Source organism: Schistocerca americana, chromosome 3 (assembly GCF_021461395.2).
Source record: "Schistocerca americana isolate TAMUIC-IGC-003095 chromosome 3, iqSchAmer2.1, whole genome shotgun sequence".
Taxonomy (NCBI): domain Eukaryota; kingdom Metazoa; phylum Arthropoda; class Insecta; order Orthoptera; family Acrididae; genus Schistocerca; species Schistocerca americana.
The window spans coordinates 987,538,796-987,562,442 of NC_060121.1; the positions used below are offsets into that span (position 1 = coordinate 987,538,796).

General features: G+C 40.1%; 1 protein-coding gene across 1 annotated transcript in view; it reads right to left on the reverse strand.

Moving 5' to 3' along the window:
* The window catches only part of LOC124606565, a 115,669-nt gene that overhangs the window by 51,313 nt on the left and 40,709 nt on the right, over positions 1-23,647 (reverse strand). Inside the window, exon 5 of the mRNA XM_047138549.1 lies at positions 19,600-19,754. Coding sequence (XP_046994505.1) covers positions 19,600-19,754 — 155 coding nt within the window. The remainder of the gene's footprint in view (positions 1-19,599; positions 19,755-23,647) is intronic.

Sequence of the window (23,647 nt, forward strand, 5' to 3'; positions counted from 1 at the left end):
TGGCCCATACCAGTAACCAAATCTAAACTTGAAAATAAAAGACGACAATTTTTGTAATAAACCGTGATTCCTATCAAGACCCTTTCGTCCCTGTTATCTAACCACGAAAGATGTCTGATGTGCCTCCATTCTGAGGTAACAAAGTGTGCATGCATTTAAAGATGAAGTGCATGATGTTAAGTTCTGTGACGGAGATACGAACCCAACACGTAATCCGATTGTTAACTAAGAAAAATCAAATGTTACGTATCGGTTTTTCTTACGAGCCGCTAGGTGTCTGAATCTAAAATAAGGATACAAACTTTTGTGCCTAAGTGACAATCGAACTGCACACCTACCGTGCATCCACGAATATAGCTTAAGTATCAGTTGCTTACTCATGAACAGTAAGATGTGTGCGTGTTTGACCAGAAATAACGACACCTGTTGCGATTGTTGGAAACACATGAACAGACATTGAAATTGCGCGTTAATTTTCACTAGCAGGTGGGTGTGCACTTGATAAAGCTAGAAATGAAATTATGAATATTTTTGTACTGGATCAGGTTTCAGACCCACATACTTACCTTTGGAGGAGACCTAGAGAAGATTGCAGTCTTGGGAAAAGGAACGAAATGACTGGACTATACTGTTCCGAGAGATTCAGATCCTCGAAAGAGGAGATACGAATTCGAATCACAGTCCAGCACCAAATTTTTAAACGTCTCTAGTTCAATCAAGTACAAGTAAAATAAGAGCCCTGTCCCTTTAAATGGCTATCGGTTCATCAAATAAAATAAAATTTTCTAATGTAAGTAAGCTTACTGGCGACTGTATTTCTGTTTACCATGACTTCCGCTGTGTCATTTCCCAACGTAAATCGGCTCTGCCCAGTTGGTAATGAAGGAACATGATGTTTAATGCGGATTCTGGATTATAACGTCTTTCTCTTGAGGTTACCACAGGTAAAATAAATCTGTTTGTGCCTCTTAAAAGTAAATGCCTGAACCCACGCATTGCAACTGTGATAGTTCGTTCCACCAGACCATTGTGGCCACATTACCCAGCCCCAAGAGTGTGCTGTAACGGATGATGTGCTTAGCTTACAAAATTAGTCACAGTGGAAAAAATGCGAGTCTATTAAATGGTCAAGTAGAAGCAAGCTTCTGACGCAGAGATTATGCTATTCTCATGTCAGCAGGATGTAAAGACTCTTCTAGGCATCATAGGCTGGATGTGAAGCCATTTTGATTTTTCACAAATTCAGCAAATTTCTTAGTTCGAGAAAATCCACTGTGAAGTGTGAAGTTGCCGGATAATTCGATTATTACTGTTATTATTACTATCATTTTATTCATACCGCTGCTGTAACACAAGTGCTTGAACATCATTTAATGCCTTTTGGTCACTATAGATGTAGTTTCCCAAGAACAGGTTCTTTCCCTGTTTACGAAATCTTTTTCATGTTAATATCAAACACCAGCAATTACTCGTAGATTACTTTAAAACTAAAGTAATTGACGAAGACGTTACTTGGTAACAAAAATGCACTGCCTTTCTTCATTTACTTTCGGCTAGAAATGGCTATCGAGTACTGACAAACCAAAAGGCAAGAGATCTTACTGCCTTCCGATATACGTTGCTGTTAGTTCTTCCACATGATTTGGTCGACATGACCTGTTTCAAGTTGTGTATGACAGACAGTGTTTTAGAAAATCTATTGTTTCCCTTTGAAATAAACAGAAGTATTTTCATTCTAAGCTGTCCAAGTACAAAATTTTCGCAATATTAGTTCAAATTTAATATTCGCTTCTATAATGTAGGAAAGTATTTCACAGTCGCAAAACGCGCATCCGAAACATTGACCTTACACTTAGTCGCTGACCATAAATTCTAGCTCAGAGTGACACCAGTTTAAATAACCTAATGTAGCGAAGACTGTTTGCCAGTGCTCTTTCTCACCGGAAAATACGCAATTCACTCATTTGGCTCCATAAGTACACTGTAACAGTAATTTCTGTGTGAAATTTGTCAGTAAGCTTTTGCCTTCCAACCGGCAAAATACGGCAGAGTACGGCCGGTAAACAATTCACAAACCACGATTTAGTGCCAATAAGACGATTTCTTTAAACATTGTCGAAGCTGAGGGAATTTAGTTTCTGCTTAAATAGTCTTAAGCAGCAACGTTCACAGATACCTCAAATAGGAAAAAGCTGAATATCCAGGTACGAAGGTTGTAAAACAAACTTCCCACAGTTTGTGTCAGGTTGATCTTTTCGTCTGATAACACTGCTTAAGTATTTTGTCTAAGAGGTATCACAAGTAGTATCCCTGTAGCTGTGGGAATCATTGGTTGAAAACGAGTTTAACACCAATGGGTACAGTGCTGCTAAATTTTCACAATTATTATCAACCTAAGTCTGAGTTCATCCACAAACTGAGGCGTATTTTTAATATTGGAGCTAGACTGTGTACCCTTGTCTTTCTTGAGTGGTCATTGGAAGGCGTTACACACACGTATACAATACTATGAATACTTCGAACACTATGGTTAACGTTGCTCTCATAAACTACTTTTTTTTTAATTCTTCTGGGTCTTCAGCGTGCAATATGTGTTGTAGATACAGTCTCAGACCAAAAAATTGACCGCCGAGTCGTTCACGTAAGGTGGACAATACAGTCGTGCTCCTCTCAGAATTCTATGTCTGGCAATATGCTCGATCTAGCAACATGTAGACTGCGGCACTTCCCAGAGGAAGTCTTGACTCCAGTCTTAGTACATTACTCTTGACTACGACCGTAGTCTTGAGGTAAAACGCGAGACCAGCTAATATGATATTGTAGATTCGCTTGAATTACACTCATAGCTTCAGCACCGAGAGGAAAGGGGCGATAAAAATTCTGTCGATATGTGCTTTCGGTCGGCAGACGTCATATTAGCTGGTCTCGCGTTTTACCTAAAGACTACGGTCGTGTTCCAGCAGCGGTATGAATAAAATGATAGTAATAATAACAGTAATAATCGAATTATCCGGCAACTTCACACTTCACAGTGGATTTTCTCGAACTAAGAAATTTGCTGAATTTGTGAAAAATCAAAATGGCTTCACATCCAGCCTATGATGCCTAGAAGAGTCTTTACATCCTGCTGACATGAGAATGGCATAATCTTTGCGTCAGAAGCTTGCTTCTACTTGACCATTTAATAGACTCGCATTTTTTCCACTGTGACTAATTTTGTAAGCTAAGCACATCATCCGTTACAGCACACTCTTGGGGCTGGGTAATGTGGCCACAATGGTCTGGTGGAACGAACTATCACAGTTGCAATGCGTGGGTTCAGGCATTTACTTTTAAGAGGCACAAACAGATTTATTTTACCTGTGGTAACCTCAAGAGAAAGACGTTATAATCCAGAATCCGCATTAAACATCATGTTCCTTCATTACCGACTGGGCAGAGCCGGTTTACGTTGGGAAATGACACAGCGGAAGTCATGGTAAACAGAAATACAGTCGCCAGTAAGCTTACTTACATTAGAAAATTTTATTTTATTTGATGAACCGATAGCCATTTAAAGGGACAGGGCTCTTATTTTACTTGTACTTGATTGAACTAGAGACGTTTAAAAATTTGGTGCTGGACTGTGATTCGAATTCGTATCTCCTCTTTCGAGGATCTGAATCTCTCGGAACAGTATAGTCCAGTCATTTCGTTCCTTTTCCCAAGACTGCAATCTTCTCTAGGTCTCCTCCAAAGGTAAGTATGTGGGTCTGAAACCTGATCCAGTACAAAAATATTCATAATTTCATTTCTAGCTTTATCAAGTGCACACCCACCTGCTAGTGAAAATTAACGCGCAATTTCAATGTCTGTTCATGTGTTTCCAACAATCGCAACAGGTGTCGTTATTTCTGGTCAAACACGCACACATCTTACTGTTCATGAGTAAGCAACTGATACTTAAGCTATATTCGTGGATGCACGGTAGGTGTGCAGTTCGATTGTCACTTAGGCACAAAAGTTTGTATCCTTATTTTAGATTCAGACACCTAGCGGCTCGTAAGAAAAACCGATACGTAACATTTGATTTTTCTTAGTTAACAATCGGATTACGTGTTGGGTTCGTATCTCCGTCACAGAACTTAACATCATGCACTTCATCTTTAAATGCATGCACACTTTGTTACCTCAGAATGGAGGCACATCAGACATCTTTCGTGGTTAGATAACAGGGACGAAAGGGTCTTGATAGGAGTCACGGTTTATTACAAAAATTGTCGTCTTTTATTTTCAAGTTTAGATTTGGTTACTGGTATGGGCCAAAATTTCGGTAATTCATGACTCTTCATGACTAATCATCAATATGATGTGATTAGATTAGATTAGATTTCATTAGATTAACTCTTGTTCCATAGATCATGAATACGACATTTCGTAATGATGTGGAACGTGTCATTTTAATGAAAGATTTCTTTAAATACCATGATTCAATTTCTTTACAACAATTTTTTACACTCTCTCTCATTGTTTTTTATTTATCTCTCTCTCTCTCTCTCGCTCTCTCACACACACACACACACACACACACACACACACACACACACACACACACACACATTCTTTTTTATTTTTATTTGTATGTTGTGCTCGACTATTGGCGAGGCACGAAAACGCGTGTGAATGACTTTCTTAGTTTTGAGTACACTTACGAAAGAAATATAAAAACAACAATGAGAGTTACTGATTTATGATGCTTAGTTTGCAGTCAGTTCTGAGTATTGTTAGTAACTACGGTCCAGTCCCGAAACCTAGTTACAGAAAGCGAATCAGACGCATTACGTATTCCAGGCCGTAGCAGCCGCGACTTGGAGACACCAGCTATGGTCACTTCCCAGACCGCTGTAGGATCACATCGGTTCGTCTTCTTCCTGCTGGTACTGTAACTGAGATTTGGCAACAAGGCAACGTATGTTTGGCAACTCTGTGATCGACGAGTTACTTCCTGGTGTGCACGGAATTAAGCCTCAAAGTTCACTTGATTTTACCTGTCATTTCCATTGAATAATCTGAGTTATTATCGCTTGAAGGGTAACAAAAGATTGAAAATTTACGGTTTTCAGCCCAGGAAAGTCGTTGCAGGTGGAAACCGCAACTAATCTCGACCTTCAAATAGCGGTTTACTAGTTCGGGTTCCTATTAACCTCGTAATAGGAAGTTCAGACCCATACCTCCTCGCCAGCTCTGTGGTAATGTGCTGACCTATGAAAAAGCGTCTGTTACGGTTCGCAGTTCCAGTCTCACTGACTGTAACGTTTTTATCCCTTCTGTGAAAGAGCTACAAGCAGTCAGATCAAACATCAATAAGGAAATCGCAAGAAAATGCTTTCAGCTCATAGTGCAATGTTGAAAAACTTACAATGCTGCACAACAGGTAAGGCCTCTTTCCGCTGCTGCCAAGCGAATTTTGGGTTTCTAGGAATATGTAACTATATTTATGAATTGCCACATTTGCATACCTCTTGAGTATGACACAGCATACCAATTAAACACAGACCCAATCAAAATCTAAGTGAGTAGTATTTTACTAATTCATGTCGATAGAGGCATGCTTGTGTACAGATACTTTCGTCGTAAGGTTATCATGGTTAGTTTTATTTCATTTCTTATAATACAGTGGACAATTTTCGTAAGGTTTCCTTTAGTGTTGTTAAAACAATAGTAAACATGAGAGAGAAATTAATCATCAACGATATATGCGAATTCTCTGATGTTACCTATGACAGTCTGACAATGCACATGCAGTTTATTGATTACATGCATGTAGAAAACTTGTTCTGAGTTGAAGCTGTCAAACAAAGTTTGAAGAAGAATAAAATATCACTACCACACGACGGCTAATGTAGAAAATACTTTTCTGACATATTATTGCACGATGCGCTCTCCCTACACATCTTCGAGATGCATCTGCTGCCTGCTGTCTATTAAACCTGAATAGAACAAAATGTCACAGTAGTTAGCCCTTTTTCCACATGCGACTACTTTGGGTTGAGAAGTGAAGGGAATTATGTCCAAAGTTCCATTAGATTGATACCTTCAGCAGAGAGCAGAATTGCGTTTTAAAAAATGTAGCACTGAATGTATTCGAACTCGCGACATCTTATCTATGCTACAAGCTGACACGTAGCTACATAAGCTCCAGAGCTCGGCAACTATTCCTCCAGAACTTTTGGATTCCACAGCACTGTGAGATTATGCATATGGCCAGGTCTTGACTTCTGAGAGACAAACAGTTACAGCTTTTCTTTTAGACTGAACGACGTTTTCTAGTAACAGATAGCGCAATAGAATAGCTCAAGTGGAAAGGAACACTTCCTATTTAAACTTCTGCATCCTACACTGTTGGCAGTTGTGTGTAGGTGGCAGTTACGTGATTTTATTTCTGTGAATACAAAATAGTCGAATGTATGCACTGGGTAGCCGAGGCAGCTAGTTCATGGTGATTCGGTCAACCAAGTAAATGAATTTACTGAACATGCTGCAAATTACTACAGGGAGCCTGTGTGTCAGAATTCTCATCCAGTGTGGCGCAACTGCGTTACGATAGAAAAATGACTCGCAGAGAAGAGGATTTCGTGGTCTGTTGGACGGATGGTAGGTTGTTATACCTATGGTCTGGGTTCGATTCCCACTTCCGTCAATGATTTTAGATAGGAAGAGACAGATTCCATTCTCTCCTGGCTACACCAAGTGAAGGAGATATAATGGCTGCGTGGTCTGAAAATTCACATTAAAGATGATATTCCTTCTTTACCACGTAGACGGTAGGTTGAACCACAATAAAGTCTGGAGTGGCGACATGTAGAAACTCTATCACCAGTAACCTTTCTTATACTAGTTATTTATTTCAAGTGACGACACAAACGCTATGTATGGTCACAGGACACTTATTCCATCTTTTATTTGAGCTTCTGTATGTCGATAAAATTGGTTCTAAACTGGGAATGCAACTCAGACCGCCCTTAACGCGGAATTTGATCCCTTCGTGGCAATACAGCTCGGCTACAATTTGTTGTTTGTTCAAAACTGCAGATTCCTCAACACCTTCACATATTACGCGTGAATGGGATCGAATCCTGGCCCGGCACTAAAGATTTAATTATGTATTATCAAGCTCTATCAGGAGAACACCTATCTGCTGGTGGGTAATAATTTTGATTTTTAATGTATTTTCATTCGTTGTCAACACTAACGATATCTGACGTTTTTAACTCCCAGTGAGACACAGAACTATTTGCGAGATCACTGTAAGTTCAAGATGCTATTCTGAGCAGCTGGTGGAGGAAAAATTCGGTAGCTGACGTCTCTTTGTGTGTAGTCAACAACGATATGTGTGGGGCTCTATTCCCAGTGAGCGCTGAACTCTTCGTCATATTATTTCAGTTCGTCGTGTCATTTAATGTTCATACATATTCTCAACTAGCTGCTCGTGAATAACTTTAATTTTTAATGTCATTTTGTGTTAAATAGTTCAAATGGCTCTGAGCACTATGGGACTTAACTTCTAAGGTCATCAGTCCCCTAGAACTTAGAACTACTTAAACCTAACTAACCTAAGGACATCACTCACATCCATGCCCGAGGCAGGATTCGAACCTGCGACCGTAGCGGTCACGCGGTTCCAGACTGAAGCACCTAGAACCGCACGGCCACACCGGCCGGCCCCCACCATCTGGTATCAATGCATTACCTTATCATCCATTATATATAATCATTTTCATAGTACACTTGATATTATAGATGAGTAGGACACAAGACAGGACATAGATAATGTCCGTTTGACGTCAACAGTGTGTAACATTTTACTTTTTTTTGAATAGGACAATGTTCCTCTCCAATTATTTTTAGATTAGTTACAATAAGCTTACGCTGCAAGAGAATTCGCTTGTATTTTTCAATATGTGGTCTGTTGTCGGTTTGAAGGCCTTCCATAACATCGGCAACGTAGTGCAACTCCACTGAGGGCTGTCTGGAGTAGGGTGGAGATAGCAATGTGAAAGTTGCGAGCTGTCGAAGACGATCTTCATATTCCTAATGCGATTAGGACATCATATACTCTTGACGACGTTTAGCACCTGTGCAGTCAGTCACCCAATTTCAGAATTCATTTTGAGTAATCCTGCTAAATTCCCTAAATATTGTCTTTTTATATTGATGAGTAATATGGATAGTCGTCACGTTCATGTGTCGTCTACACCGCAAATTTAATGTTACTATCCTAGGAACTAACCTGCAATACGTTTTGTATTTCATAATTGGAACTATCTGCATTAACCGTCATCAGAGCAATGTCAGGGAACAGAATGCAGCAGTGCCTTGCTACCTACTTGAGGACCTGCTTGAGTCGTGTTCTAAGGAAAGGGTAGTTGCTGGTTCACATTATATTACACTAGCGAGAAGTACCGACTTTTCCTTTTCTCTGCAAACATCCAGAACTAAATTCAGTAACTAAATGCTAAGAATATATTTGCATTGTGCCAACTCAAAAATCAATAGATATGGATATAGATATAGATACAGATTTTTATATTTAAAGCCATTCTCGTTCTGCGTTGGAATAAACATCATTCATTATTTGCTTGTTCTTGTTACGATTGTTATTGTCATTCTCTCACCCGCAAGAGTTTTCGCATTCCTATTTGGTATCGATGCACATGAAGAGTGGCTATGAAAGAAGGGAATACTGAATGTTACGTCATGCAGAATACACTCATTTACTTGGGCTCCTCGTGATCTACGCTACAGGAGAAGTGAGATACATAAAGTTGACAGTGTGAGGACAGACCTGGTAGCACAACTGTGCAACTACACAGTGTTACCAGATAAAATGGTGCTGCGGAATCGAAAATGTAGTACGGACTTTGCCACAGTAGCAGACAGCTGGTAATTTAGGACCATGACCGTGGATTACACTTTGGTCAGTGCTGGTTAGAGTGCTGCAACTGTAAATGGAAGGCTTTGTTTGATAGTCTTAGGCTGCGTTCACACTGCCGGCCGGGCGGAGCCGAGCCTGGCCGGGCCGCCGCCCGCTTTGATATCAAACACATGGTTTTGAATTGCGGTGTTCAGACTGGCGGCCGGGCCGCGCCGACACGGCGTGAGCCTCCCGGAGCCGAGCCGACGACATCCCGAGTGTTTAATATTGCCGGCGCGAGCCGACCGCAGGCGCGAGCCTGTGGAGCAGCACTACAGCTTCTGCATCACACGTCTCCCTTCTGCTTTCATCACAAGTGTGACTGCACACGACTTTAGTTTAAAATGTTACCTCACATTTCACAATCAGTGAGGAAAAATTACGTTTATTATAATGATACATGAGAAATTACTTTTATTTCATTTATTTAATCTACCGTATTTACATTTAAATTTGTGTTCTGTTTCGAAATTTTGTCTTGAATGTTCTGCAGCACATACTAAAATGTATTATGATTCATTCTGCAATATGAATAAAATTTTTCAGGATAGTTTTTAAGTTCTTCATGTAAAGAAAAAAACTCTCCTAAATGTCTGTCACTATTTATGGGATGAATCCATAACCTCCTAGTTCTTCTGTACTTCAAAACTCGACGAGTTACAGCAGATTCAAAACAATACGAATAAAAGAGTGAAGACATTGTTCTACACGACAGCACAGACTAGCTAAAGGCGAGCAACTGTTGACTGCAGCTGCGTTTTCTACTGACTTGCTTGTCAGCTGTCGAAGGGTGGGGATTTTTTAAAATTTATTTATTTGGCCTCCGGCAGCTGACATCCATTTAGCCAAAGAGTGGGGATTACCTTGACAGTGCAGCGCAGCCCGCCAAGGAAGAAAAAAAAAAAAAAAAAAAAAAAAAAAAAAAAAAAAAAAAAAAAAAAAAAAAAAAACAATGAAGAACAATGAAACGCACATCTGTGTCGATGTACAGTAGTTTCATTAACTCTCCATTATTTTTTCTGTCGAAGTAGACAACGAGACTACAGAATTGCGCTTCAGTTTCTGCAGTAAACGTATCACAAATCTCCAGTTTGTTTTTGTGATTAGTTTTACACCACTGATCACTAGTAATTAGTTTTTTTCTGTCCTGCATTATATGACTGCATTAAACCAAGCTGCAACCGCTCGAACTCCGTGGCTTGCGGACGCGGCACTGACGCCACTGAATATCTCGCATTACTTGTGACCAGAGACAGATATCAGTATCATTATCATTTCAAAAACTTTTTGGTACTTTTAGCTACATTTCATTGGCAACAATGTATGGTCTAAAGCGGATCTAACAGTAAGCTACCCGCTACATAACTTTTTCACTACAAGATTTGTAAATCAAGTGCACAACGTTGACAAATAGCGCCATTTCACAATGACTGTTAAGAAATATGAAAAGACAAATGATTCAATACGAAGCTAAGATGTTACACTAGCACGTGTACAAAAATCAGATTTTTTAGCCGCATACTTTCTTCAAAATCGGTTGGGAAGCGTTACGAAACTAAGAAATCACGCGAAACAAAAAGTAGACTTTTTCTTTTTTCACGACGTAAGTAACGCTTTTAAGGAAAAAATAAGTTCATAAAACGATGTGGCGAAGTTTTATATACCGCTAAGAATTTTTAAAACATGAAAATCGGAGAAGTGGATTTTCCCCCATTTCGCCGTCCCGGCTCGGCGCGGCGCGCAATGTGAATGCACTACTCGTCGGCCTAAGCTGGCTAGGCACGAGCCGAGCCAGTACGCGTCAGCCCGGCTCGGCCCGGCCGGCAGTGTGAACGCAGCCTTATGCTGATGCTGTCTGAATAAATTATGCCATTGGATACAAAGCGGTTTAGTTTTGAGACCTAACCCACGAGGGGGGAAGGCACAGTGGTCTGCTTCAGGAATTCCAAGCAATAAAACACAAAAAACAACCCAGGAAGGGAGACATGCATTTGGAATCTGTTCATCGTTACGGGGTCAAACAAGAGGGTAATATTACTGAAACAATGATCGGGCTACTTAGTATACGTATAATAGAGCATACAGATTTCAAGGAGGAAACGTATGAAGACACAGACTTCCTCGTTATCAATATGTGCGGCATATCTTTCGTGTTAACGAAAGTAAATTCCCGCTTTACCTCTTCTTACGTGTCAAATGAAATGAATGCCATGAGGAATGGAATATTTGTTGACTGCGTCTCTTCTTGCTTCCATCCTTACCAACATATTTCTTCATTCTCGTGGTAATCATGACATTCTATGTGTATGCTGCAAAAGATTGCAAGTGGACAAATTCGACATCGAGGTGCAAAGCGTTATATTCAATTCGAATAAGCTTCCGGTGTATTTTTACTTCGTTTGTATTTTTAGATGATTATGAACGTTACGGAAAATTATTTCACATGCTTTATGTTGAATGAGAAACATTGAATGATCCGTTTTGCTTTCCCTACGTTGAAATGATATAATGTCGGCGTCAACAGCCTTCTTCCACGCCGGAAGCTGAAACTTGTATGATTCTGGATTAATGATAATTGAATGTCTCATACGTATACATAGCCCACAAGGCGACGTCAGAAACCATCAGGGGAGAACGCCGCATAAAAACCAAACGTGCGCGCGCGTCTCCACTCTGAAGAACCGTATCGGAGAATCACGGCCAGCATTTCGCTGAAGAGCTGCCTCGTCAGAGAGCCTAGAAATGGCAGCGTCGTAGCAAGTATTTGTCAACACTCTGATAGTGCATTTACTTCCGGGTGTAGGCCGGCGTTACCTCGCTAAATTCACTTGACATTCGTTTTCCACATCGAAGACTCGTACGATATAATCCACTGCAAGATGACACAATTAGAAAGTATATTTAATTTCTGGACTCCAAGAACGGCGTTCTTCACATAAGTAACACCTGTTTGTGTGTGCATTCGGGAGGAGGACGGTGCAATCCCGCGCCCGGCCATCCTGATTTAGGTTTTCAATGATTTCCCTAAATTGCTTCAGGCAAATGCCGGGATGGTTCCTTAGGAAGGGCACGGCCGATTTCCTTCCCCATCCTTCCCTAATCCGAGCTTGTGCTCCGTCTCTAATGACATCGTTGTCGATGGGACGTTAAAACAGTAATCTCCACCTCCTCTGTTCGTGTGTTTAAGGTTGCGTTTTGAGGCTCACGCAACATCGCAGTGACTATATTCCGCCTCTGGCAGCCAGTGTGTCGTTAGCTCAGAGGTTCCCTTGTGCATTGCAGTGCTTGTACTATAAGACATAGCAGTTCGAATCACGGTAGAAGCCGCTGACTACAACCTTTTATTTTCCATTTTAATTAATGGAGTTGCAAACTGCTACTAAAAATTTCTTATGCGAAATCTGAAGAATGCCTTTAAACATCAATCTTCGTCCGATTTCGACTTAGTAAATTAAGTTAATATCATGGATTTCTGCTTTGCGAATTCCAAGGTGCTTCACTGTAAAATAGACCCTGAAAAGATTCAAACCGACTGTCAACGATATAAATTTGAGCTTTGTTCGTCATATAGGTCTAACATGTCAGAAGGTTGTTTATGAAGTGCACATGTTCATTAATATAGTTCCCTTCTTCTAAATTTTTGCAATAGCATTTAACTGTAGACGTTTTCTAACACCGGCGTTAGCAATTCCTTTCCGTTCTCTGAAACCTTCAAAACGACAAATTTTTCTGGTTTAAATCTGATGACCTTAACTATCACTTCCGATCAACAATAAATACTTCATGAACTCCAAATGTGCAGTGTTCCTGCACTGCTACAGAGCATGCATTGCAAGGTATTCACACAGTTTATCGCATAGACTTACCATAAGGAATGAAACAAGAACTGTAATACACTTTACACCACAGACGCTCACTCTGGCTTGACGAAAACATCCAAACATTGACCAAAAGTTGCACAAATAATTGAGTTTGAAAGGAAAAGAAACGAGGTATGAAGCATTTATAAATTCATCGAATGTAGTGAGGTGGTTTCATTTCGTCCCAGTCTATAAAATTAATTTCGGGCCATACTCAGCTCTTGCCGATTAATGTAATATAATACCCGCCTACTAATCAGGGCGTCTGTCTCCGTTGCTTTTGAGCGTGAATGGAAATTGTAGAAATTTTCTGTGGAGCAACATTTAATAATAAAGCGTTTTAAATCATCAAAAGCGATGAGCGGTAGCAGGCGCTTTCGATAAAAAACGGGGGTGTGCAGCGCCGCTGCTGTCGCCACGGCCGCTGCCAGTAGCCAGCAAATGGATCCCGGAGCTTTGCCGCATACGGCGTCCAGAGGAGGACAGTCTGCAGGAAATCTGCCGCAAAATCGTTACTGGATAAAATTTTGATATCGGTGTGTCACAAAGCGAAATAGATTGAATCTGCGCTACCATTACATTCACGTCTTCAGCATTCAGACAGAAGAGGCTATAAAAATATTTTATGCCAGCTGCTCTCGATCCACTGACATTATGAACAGAAACAACGCACGCTACCGCCAGACCACAGGCGTAATCAGCCTAGAGTTTCTCTATCATGGGACAAGTTTTCCTCCAGGAAGTGCTGCAGTCTACAGTGTTGCCAGATTGTGCAGATAACCGGACTTAGAGAATTAGCGAGTTGGCCAGTTTTTTTGTCCCATGTCGCGATCGGCGCGGACTTAGCCTCTGAGGCGGCCGGCAGCCGGTCAAGTTTTATGTCAAAGAGTGTACATTCTCGCACATAGTTCAACTTACGCAAGAGGATATTTACTTTGAAAGTAACGCTTTTCAAACCACCATTCGCAATATTTTCCCGCGACCTGTCAGAAATAGGTTCGTTTCCGCAGTTGTCACAGAGCGCGGATAACAGACGACACCGTGCTTACGCAGCTACCATGACGTAGGAGGCTTGTATGTATGTATATATGTACATGTAAAACATTGAAAGATCATATATTATGTCATAAAAGAAACAAGACATCAGAGGATACTCCAAGGGCATCGGAGTTTCGTGAACCATACGAAATTGTGCACATTTAAAATGCATACTTAAAGTGCACATTCATATGGCCAGATTCCCAATGAAGTAGACCTCGACCAGATATTAAGCTTTGCAGTGTGGTTTTCGTGATGTAAATTTTCTTGGAGCAGCAGTACTGTATTATATCATGTTTGGTTCCTTATTATGGCATAATGCCATACGTGCTAGAAGATGAAAACGTGCACTTGAAATGCAGGGAACAGTGGAAACTAGCCAGTACTGTGGAATTGAACATTTTGTTTCAAATACATTGACCGCCTCTGTGGAAAAGGTTATAAAAGTCAAATTTCTTTAGCAAACAGACAAAATTAACTTCATTGTTCTGCAAGGCGATTAATGCTTGACTGTCAGAAAGGTGGAAACAAAGTAAAATCTGAAACTAATAACATATATTACCCTTCCATAATTATGTGAATGTATTTTAATTCACTTGATAGCTCCTGGTCACAGAAATCCATTTTGTTTTCATTTGACCTGAGAGTAAACAAAGGGGAAACAGTAAAATCACTAAATGTGTTTAACGGGTCACATGGAGACTAACCCCCTATAACTCATACTGCTCTGCGCATCAACCCCGGATCTACGATATTTGCTGAACAGGTCAATACTAAAAAAAAAAAAAAAAAAAAAAAAAAAAAATCGAATTTTCAAAAATTTGTTCATTTTGTAGTGCACATCTTTCTGAAAAGTCTGAAGCATTAAACATGCGTGTTTGAGGAAATGTAAGACATGTTATTTGGTCTTACGTGTGACAAAATGCAGTGCTATGCCTCTTCATACAGCATTCTTCTATCGCACATCACTGTATTTCGCCCTGTGGAATTGAAATATGTATACTTTGTAATGGATGCCATCAAACTATATTCAGGACAGTGGAAATTGAAATGTCGTGTGGTGCCTCTTTTGCTCCCAGTCGGCCGGTATGACAGCCTGCCCCTCTTTAAAAAAAATCTAGCAATTAATAGCGGATTGGATTATTTCTAATCAGGAGAAAAAGAACTCTTCAAAGAAATTTGCACTTTTTATTGCCCATTAGGTAATAACTTGCTGTTTTGTGTGACAAAGTTAAATACAGGATACATAAAACCAATACAGACAACAGACAGTACACATTTCTTCAATCCTTAGATCCTAGCATCCCCCCCCCCCCCCCCAATCTTGCTACAGCTTTAAATGGCGTGCTTTCCTTTCTGCGAAAGAATCTATTACCTCATCAAAGATCGTCCAACGTTTTGCTACATGAAAAATCGAAATATCGTTATTTAATATTGAAAAAGCTCTTAATACAAATAATACCCAAGACTGGTGTGGTTTCTCAATCTGATTACGTCTATTTTATCACTATCTGCTAGATAAAACAAAATAGGCATCTCTAATATTTGTAACACATAACAAATAAACGATACTGTTTTGGCACAAATGGTCATTTTTATAATACGACAGAATATAATTCACAAAGTACCAATATCAAATGCCTCTTAGGCCTACTACAAGCAAAAAGTTGTATGTTAGGAAATAGTTTCACATTTCATTCATACGCACCAGTTTCTCAAGCATGAGATCGAAAAGTAGTGTTACGAAATTTTTATATAAATTTGCAATCGTCTTATTCTTCCATAATTTGAGTGATGTCCCTGTTTCTTCTCCTTCCTCGTTTTAACAAACAATCACCACCAATTCTGTAGCTGTTCCTGCCATTTTCAAAATTTGTTCGCCCTGCAGGAATCACAGGTTTAACTATCCCACAATTATTCTCCGGTTAGGCGTTATTACGTGTTCGTACAACCTGTTGTCCACATTACTTCCAGAATATAACTTACGCTGCTGCTAGCCGGGGACTGTACAACTGGTCCTTACTAGTGTAGCGATCTGGCCAAAAATTTTGTCAAAATTTCATTTTCTTGGGTACACCGAGAAGATAATATGTAATCTTTCTCACCTGTTATTCCTGTTAGTCATTTATTTCCATTCTGGAGTCTGAATCTATGGATTTCACTAGTAATTATAACAACGCTGATCAGTCACAAACCCAATCAACCACATAATCAGATAGCGATTGGCATTTCATCCATTAGGCTTTACTCCGCTCAGCTCATATAGCCCCGGCCTCGTCTGTCTTCGAAAAGTTTATTTCTAGATGCGACGAGTATTCTCCTGACAGACACATCACATACGCTATGCATGCATTCAAAAATCAACTTATGATTCATTCAAAAATCAACTTATGATTCATTCAGAAATTAACTTAAAATGTATTCAAAAATGTTCAAAAACCAACAGGGATGTATTTCAAAATAATATGAATAATCAATAGAACAACGTCCGCTGGATGCTAGGCGCTTTGTGAAACAAGTTTTTTTTCCTCAATAATATGAATTTGGCACCACCTTTTCCCGGTATCATCTAGCTGCTTGTTGTGATTGCTTGAACAGCTAACAGCCATATTCCTGTAGACAGAAGCGGGAGAATCTACTATTCAAATGCGACTCAACTGCGCATGTGCATGAGCCCACTCGTAACTGCTAAAATGAATCTAATGTAAACATTTGCGACTTCACACTCATCGGAGGCAATTTGTTGTTATGAAGCATTCCATAGTCTTCCTAAAACCTTTGAAACATTTTGAGGTTGGCAGATGCTTGCATGAGCACTGTGTGTCGCTGCTGTATATGGCGCATTTCCTTTGCAATTTAAGTTAGTTCCGTTTTTTCTCTCTTTTATGTTTTATTGTTGAATATTATTCTGCAGTAGCGGATAAAGTAATATCCTTTTTTTAGAGTATCTGTTCATCCCAGTCAAAATTACAAAAATTTATCAGAAAACTAAAACAATGAAAAATTCCCGGAATTCTAAAAAATTCCCGGGTTCTTCCCGGTTTTCTCCCAGATGAAAAAATTCCCGGGTTTTTCCCAGATCTCCCGGGTTGTATACACCATGGATAACCATTTAAAAGTTCATGTAGTTTCTACAATTAATGAGTAATGTCAAAACTGTATTATGACTAGCAAGCCCTTATACTAGGTGCATTCACCCCACAAATACCTGAGGTCATACCAGATACTCATTTGGCAAATTGGACAATATTGTGGGATCTTGAGCACTAACTTACGAAAAATATCGATTACAGCTACCCAGTTTCGATTAAACCACTGAGTAAGTATTGTAGTATGCCATGTTTTGAAGGACGATTGCTCTACGAAGTAATTTAAGGTATTTTAAATTAAGTGGGTAGAATGTTAATATTAGAAATTCATGGGTTTTGATGTGTAGCCTTTGCTATCCCCCGATTTCATCCATAATTCCAGTATTTTATCAGTATAAGAAAAGTTCTGTACTTGTATATTAATATGGGTTAATATGGTTAAATGTCTTTATGTTTTACGGTACATCATCTATAGGTCTTCCTAACTGAATTCCACTTGTAACTATAACAGCGTTAATATTTTGTAACCTGCGGAATCTGTGCAACTAGTATCTGCAAAAATATAGCCAGAATAAGCAGCAAGATTTTACTTAGGTTATCACTGTTTTTCAAATGTACTTAATCCAATTCTAACCCAAGACAGATGTTAATGTTCTGCAGTAAGCTGATTTATTACGTTTTTACCCAAATATTTTGATCATCATAGAATTAGGTAATTTTTTTTTTTTTATAATTTTGAATTTTCCATTGTATTTTGTTATGTTGATGTTGCAATTTTTATTTTTGTATTAGTTCCACTATGTAGCAACAAGATTAATATTTGCCAGACAATACTAACAACACCTGGAAACCATTGCACGATCAGTGCTGATTCAGTTCAGCCAGCATCTACTTTCTATGGCACTGAATTTAGCACTGCTACTGCAAATTAATAATAGATTTTTTTTCCTCAACCTAACAGAAACCGTAATAGTTCACTCCTCTTTTGTGAAATTTTCTGGCACAATTTTTACTTCATTTATCATAAGATCTGATAATTTGGATAACAATTATTTCAATTATTCCAGAAGTTACCGTATTTCTGCACAAAATCTGAACTGTTAATATTTTACTATTTTCTTAACTCATGAAATTTGATAAACTTGAAAAGGTCTAAGTCCCCTCCCACTTACACTAAATGAAATATTGTAACAGATCCCTCCCGCAGCATTAAGGCCCCTACTAGGGCAAACTGTCTTTCCGGGGAATGACTTACATCCTTTTGTGAAAATGTGAGTCACCACTCCTCTGGAAGGGGGAAGAAATGTACATGGTGGCAGCCAGTCAAGGAATATTTCAGGGAATTGGTTTACAAAACTTTATTTCATAGGCCCAGTCAACTCCCAGGGCAACTTCTGCTATGCCGATGTGACAAAGCTGCCTGCCTGTCAGAACCGAGGCAGTTCTGTCCAGTTAAAGTTGCTAACAAGAGAAGCCCTCAGCCCTCTGCTGATATCACTAGCAAATTCACACCATCAGTTTTAGCAGAAAGCGTGCACGAGATACAGGTCACGTGTGTGGACGCAGGAAGATTCTGCGGTGCGGAACACAGTTTCTTCTCTCTCTTGTGATTCACGCCTTGAGCAGAACAGACGCATTCTTACGAGGCAGAGCCTATGGCTCTGTGTTCCACGACTGGCCACTGACATCGATCAACATGAACTGCCTCCTCTTCCATTGCCGGTTTCAATTAGTTGTTCGATCTCCCAGAGTGTCCTAAATCTGGCAACTTCCAACCCTAGGCATGCCCCTTGTATACCATACATAGAAATATATCCTCTTTCTTCCACCCAATTTTCTATTCTGTCATTTAAAGGCAGCCCTGAATGCCCACTTACACGTCATGACCGCCACGTACAACATTAAAGGTTTGTTTTACCTATTCATCTGCATTAACTTACATTTTTCTACATCTAAAGCTAGATGCCATTCAGCTAACTTTCAGAAAAACCTACAGCATATGCTCGATTCACTTCTGATGTCGATTTCTTGGACTAAAAATGCCTTCCTGTTCAACGTGTCACGGCAGACTGTTGCTCGACTCGTCTGGCTTGCCGCCATCAATGCCTTATTTCTTCCCTGTATTCCCAAATAAATTTTCCTTCACCCTGCGATCACGAAACACCAACTTTCCCCTAGATGCTGAACAGCCAAATGCTATGACTTGAGTAGGTCACTGCAACAACAAACAAATGCCAAGCTGAGCCCTAAATCAATTTCATTCTTAACATATCAACAACCTACACGTCAACCCGGCTCCTGAATTTTCCTGACACTGGTGGTTACAAGCACTCATCATTCTATGCCAGCAGTGAAACTGTCGACACAACAGTGTAAAATTATAACGAGAGCTTAACGTCTTACTGTCTCCACTATGTGTACAGTGTAATAAAATGTGTGAAATACTTTTGGTAATACAATAAAATGTCCCGTTGCAGGTGCACACACGTAATACAATAAAATGTCCCATTGCGGGCGCGCGCGCGCGCGCACACACACACACACACACACACACACACACACACAAAGTTGGCCATGCACAGCAGTTACAGAGTTAATTTAGCAATCAGCATATCAGAATAAAAATTACAGAAGTAAAATATTATAAATGGCAACTTACAAGGAGACATGATCTGAGGATTCATATGTAATCGCTGCACGACAAACTGCACGGTGTTCCCACAACGAGCGATAATTACAAACAAAGCACATCCATTCAGGGCTCGTTTCAATTTCTTTTATAGTACTCTTGGTATAATTTAGTTTGATGCATTTCTGTGAAGAGAACATAGTACCTATTACAACAGTGGAAATTATAGGAGGGCAATAACAAACAAGTAATGAGGACAGGGAGCAACTCACGAGCAGAGAAATGATATGGTGGCAAAGAGGTCCACGGGCACACTTAAATATCAGATGTTCAAGTAATCCTATACTTCATACACCGTTCATCTACAGTAACATGGGGTTTTATCTACCACAAACAATGTATAATATTTTATGTTACAACAACTAAAATTATGTAGACAAGAGACAAACGATTGCCCTAAAAGTGCATTAAGAACGTACGCAAAATGATCCGAGAAGACTAAACCACCTCAGTAACACGAGAAGGAAGACATCTGTTTCCACAACAAATTGTCATATGGAACACAGGTGTATGAGAGCACTTTGAATGAATATAGTAATAATAACTTGGCATTTTTAAAGTAACTTATCACGTTTCAAAACTTGTGCCACTGCTGATGAATCTCTGTTGGTGGCTTATTTACACTGTTTAATTTATTCTACACAGAAACAATGTCTTATGATTGTCTTCCTTTGACCACATCAGGTGTAGTAACATTTTCCTCAATTGGACAGTTTCCTATTAAGAATAGTAACATATGAGGGGCAGTAATCCAGTTTTACCACCCTGAAAACAAAGATATGCGGTTAAGTTTTTGATTGTTTGCAGGTACATACGTGCAGCCTTGGTACACATTAAAATCCCACTGGCACAGAACCGCAGCACACAGCTTGAGGAGCAAACCCAAAATGACACAGCCCATGTCCACTTTACTGACTACAACACACTGGCATTTCTCGCACATTTCATGGTTCTAGACCTTAACACTTTCGCTGCTGCAGATGTGCTATCTGAATTCCATGCAGAGGGCAGCTTACGTTACGGCTGTTCTGCTAACGAAACACTGGTGGCTGAACTGAGGGACGGTATTCCAGCCAATATGAAGTGTTTACCACCCAATTTTTCGGTGAAAGGAATTTGATTTTTGCACATCTTAGTGTGATATCTTCACTCGACAAAGAACTGAATTTTGTTTCATTGTAAGCCATAGTTACTGCACTGCATCAAATTAAGTACAACATTACACATAATTTTAAAGATTTTGCAGAGGTAAAAATGGATTGCAGAAGCTTTGTGTATGGTTGGTTTTAGTCCATACACTACAGTGAATGAATTTTAAAATTGCACGCATAGACACATCCACAGCTCCTGAGGAATAGAGTAGCAGCACACAGCAGTGAAAGGTTTAAGATAAATAGAATTGTGGTTCTGTATTTATCGAGCATGAATACTCTTCCGGAACACAAATCTTAATTGTATTTTCATTCACTTACACTGATGCCACAATAATGACATATTCAACAATTAATTAATAAAAATACTAATCAGTGTACAACAATACAAGAAGATCAACAATAATGTTGCACATAACATCCAAACCTGAATGTTTTGATTTAATGTTTCCTTGTCTTCGTGGGTGTTTTGTTGACATGCATGTTGGTAAGTCGATGTGAAGTCAGCCAGTACTCTGGTTGTCGACACCTCAGGGTGGGTCAGTTCTTTTGTACAATGATAGTAACTGCTGTTTCTATGAAAAATCTCTAACTTTTTTGGGTCTTTCGTTTTTGAGTTATTGCTTTTTTTAATTTGTGTAAATTGTGCAATTATTGGCACTTTTTACTACTGGACCTAATTCATAAAAATGCTGAATTTTCTTGAAACCAATTCTTTTTCTAATTCTTAAAATTTCAAAGTGAGTACCATTTTTGTTATGAAGGGTATTCAAATGGGAACATATTAAAATCAATTTTATTTTGCTGTTAAGTACAGCATCCAGTGCATATCCTGGACTCTGAACTTGTAATAGAAATCTTAAATGGCCAAAAACCTTACAAAACTGTTAAATCAACATACCAGCGCTTTCTCGTTTGGTAAGTTACAGCATCTTTGTTTATATATATATATATATATATATATATATATATATATATATATATATATATATATATATATTATTCCCACGTGGAATGTGTCCCTCTATTTTAAACATAACTCTCATACAGATGGCCAGTGTCTTTTGCTGCCAAGGCCAGAATGCAAGCAACTGTGCATGTTGGTCGGTTGATTTAAAAGAGGGGGGAAGGGGCCATACTATGGGGTCATCGGTCCCTTGTCCTAATAAAACAAAGCCACAAGTGTGAGAATAAAACAGACGAGACATGTAACACAAAATGTAAAGAAAGGAAAACCACAAGAACGAAGGAAAAGCAACGAACACTAAAAGTAACAAAAGAGGACAAGAAAACAACAGAGACGCTAGAAACAGAAGTGAGTAAAACAAGAAAGCAGATTAATGTGGCTGGCTGATCACGAGAATAAAAAGGAAAAGCCAGCCACTCCGCAACACATTAAAACCTCCACCCTAAAAGCACTGGGTGGCGGACAGAGGGACAAACGACACGCGTTAAAACTCAGATCAAATGATAAAACCCACCCTCACAAATAAAACATAAAACTAAATCAGCCAGTGAGGCACTGTCAGATAAAATGAGTGGCAACGAGTCCGGTAACCCAAGATTTCATCGCTGGGCAGTCAAAGTGGGACAGTGCACCAGAATATGGGCCACTGTCAACCGGGCACAGCACCGACACTGAGACGGGTCTTCACGGCGCAAGAGGTAACCGTGGGTCGCCCAAGCATGGCCAATGCAGAGCCGGCAGAGGACAACAGATTCCCTGCGAGAAGCCTGCATGGAAGACTTCCACACATTCGTAATCTCCTTAATGACACGCAGTTTGTTGTGCATACTGTTACGCCATTCCATCTCCCAACGCCGAAAAACCCTATGGTGTTAAGTCAGAACGCAGGTCAGGTTCAGAGATGCCCATCTGCAGAAGCAGCTTCTGCGTAGCCTGTTTGGCCAGCCTGTCGGCAAGTTCGTTGCCTGGGATGCCGACGTGTCCTGGGGTCCACACACACACACACACACACACACACACACACACACACACACACACACACACACCACTGAACAATGGGACCGGTCCAGGGCATAGATGGACTCCTGTATGGACACTACCAAAGCATGGCAAGGGAAGCACTGGTCGATAGCTTGTAGGCTGCTCAAGGAGTCAGTACACAGAAGAAACGATTCCTCGGATCATGAACGGATATATTGAAGTACACGAGATATGGTTACCAGCTCTGCAGTGAATACACTGCAGCCATCGAGCATGGAATGCTGTTCAATATGGCCTCTGTGGACAAAGGTGAAGCCAACATTACCATCAGATATCGAGCCGTCGGTGTAAACCACTTTAGAGCCCCAGAACACATCAACAATCAAGAGGAAGTGACAGTGGAGAGTGGCAGGGTTAACGGAGTCCTGAGGGCCATGCGAAAGGTCCAGGCACAGCTTTAGCCTACAGCTACACCACAGAGGTGTATGTGAATTGACCCCGAGGAGAAGTGGTGAAGGGAAGGACTCCAGTTCAAGACAGAAGCGATCGCACATGAACTGGAATCGTTAGCCCTGACCTGGGCCACCTATTCAGGAGGTGAACCGTCGTGGTTTGGAAAAGAAGACGGTAATTAGGATGTTCAGGAGAGCTATGAATGTGTCCAATGTAAATGGCAAGCAGTTGTGCTCGTCTGATCTTCAACAGAGGGACTCCAGCCTCCACCAGTACGCTTGTCACTGGACTCGTCCTAAAAGTCCCTCTCGCTAGTCGAACTCAGCAATGGTGCAATGGGTCGAGTAAACGCAATGCTGAGGGCGCCGCTAAACCATAAATCACACTCCCATAGTCAAGGCAGGATTGAACAAGGGCTCTGTAGAGTTGCAGCAGTGTGGAGCGATCTGCACCACAGTTGGTGTTG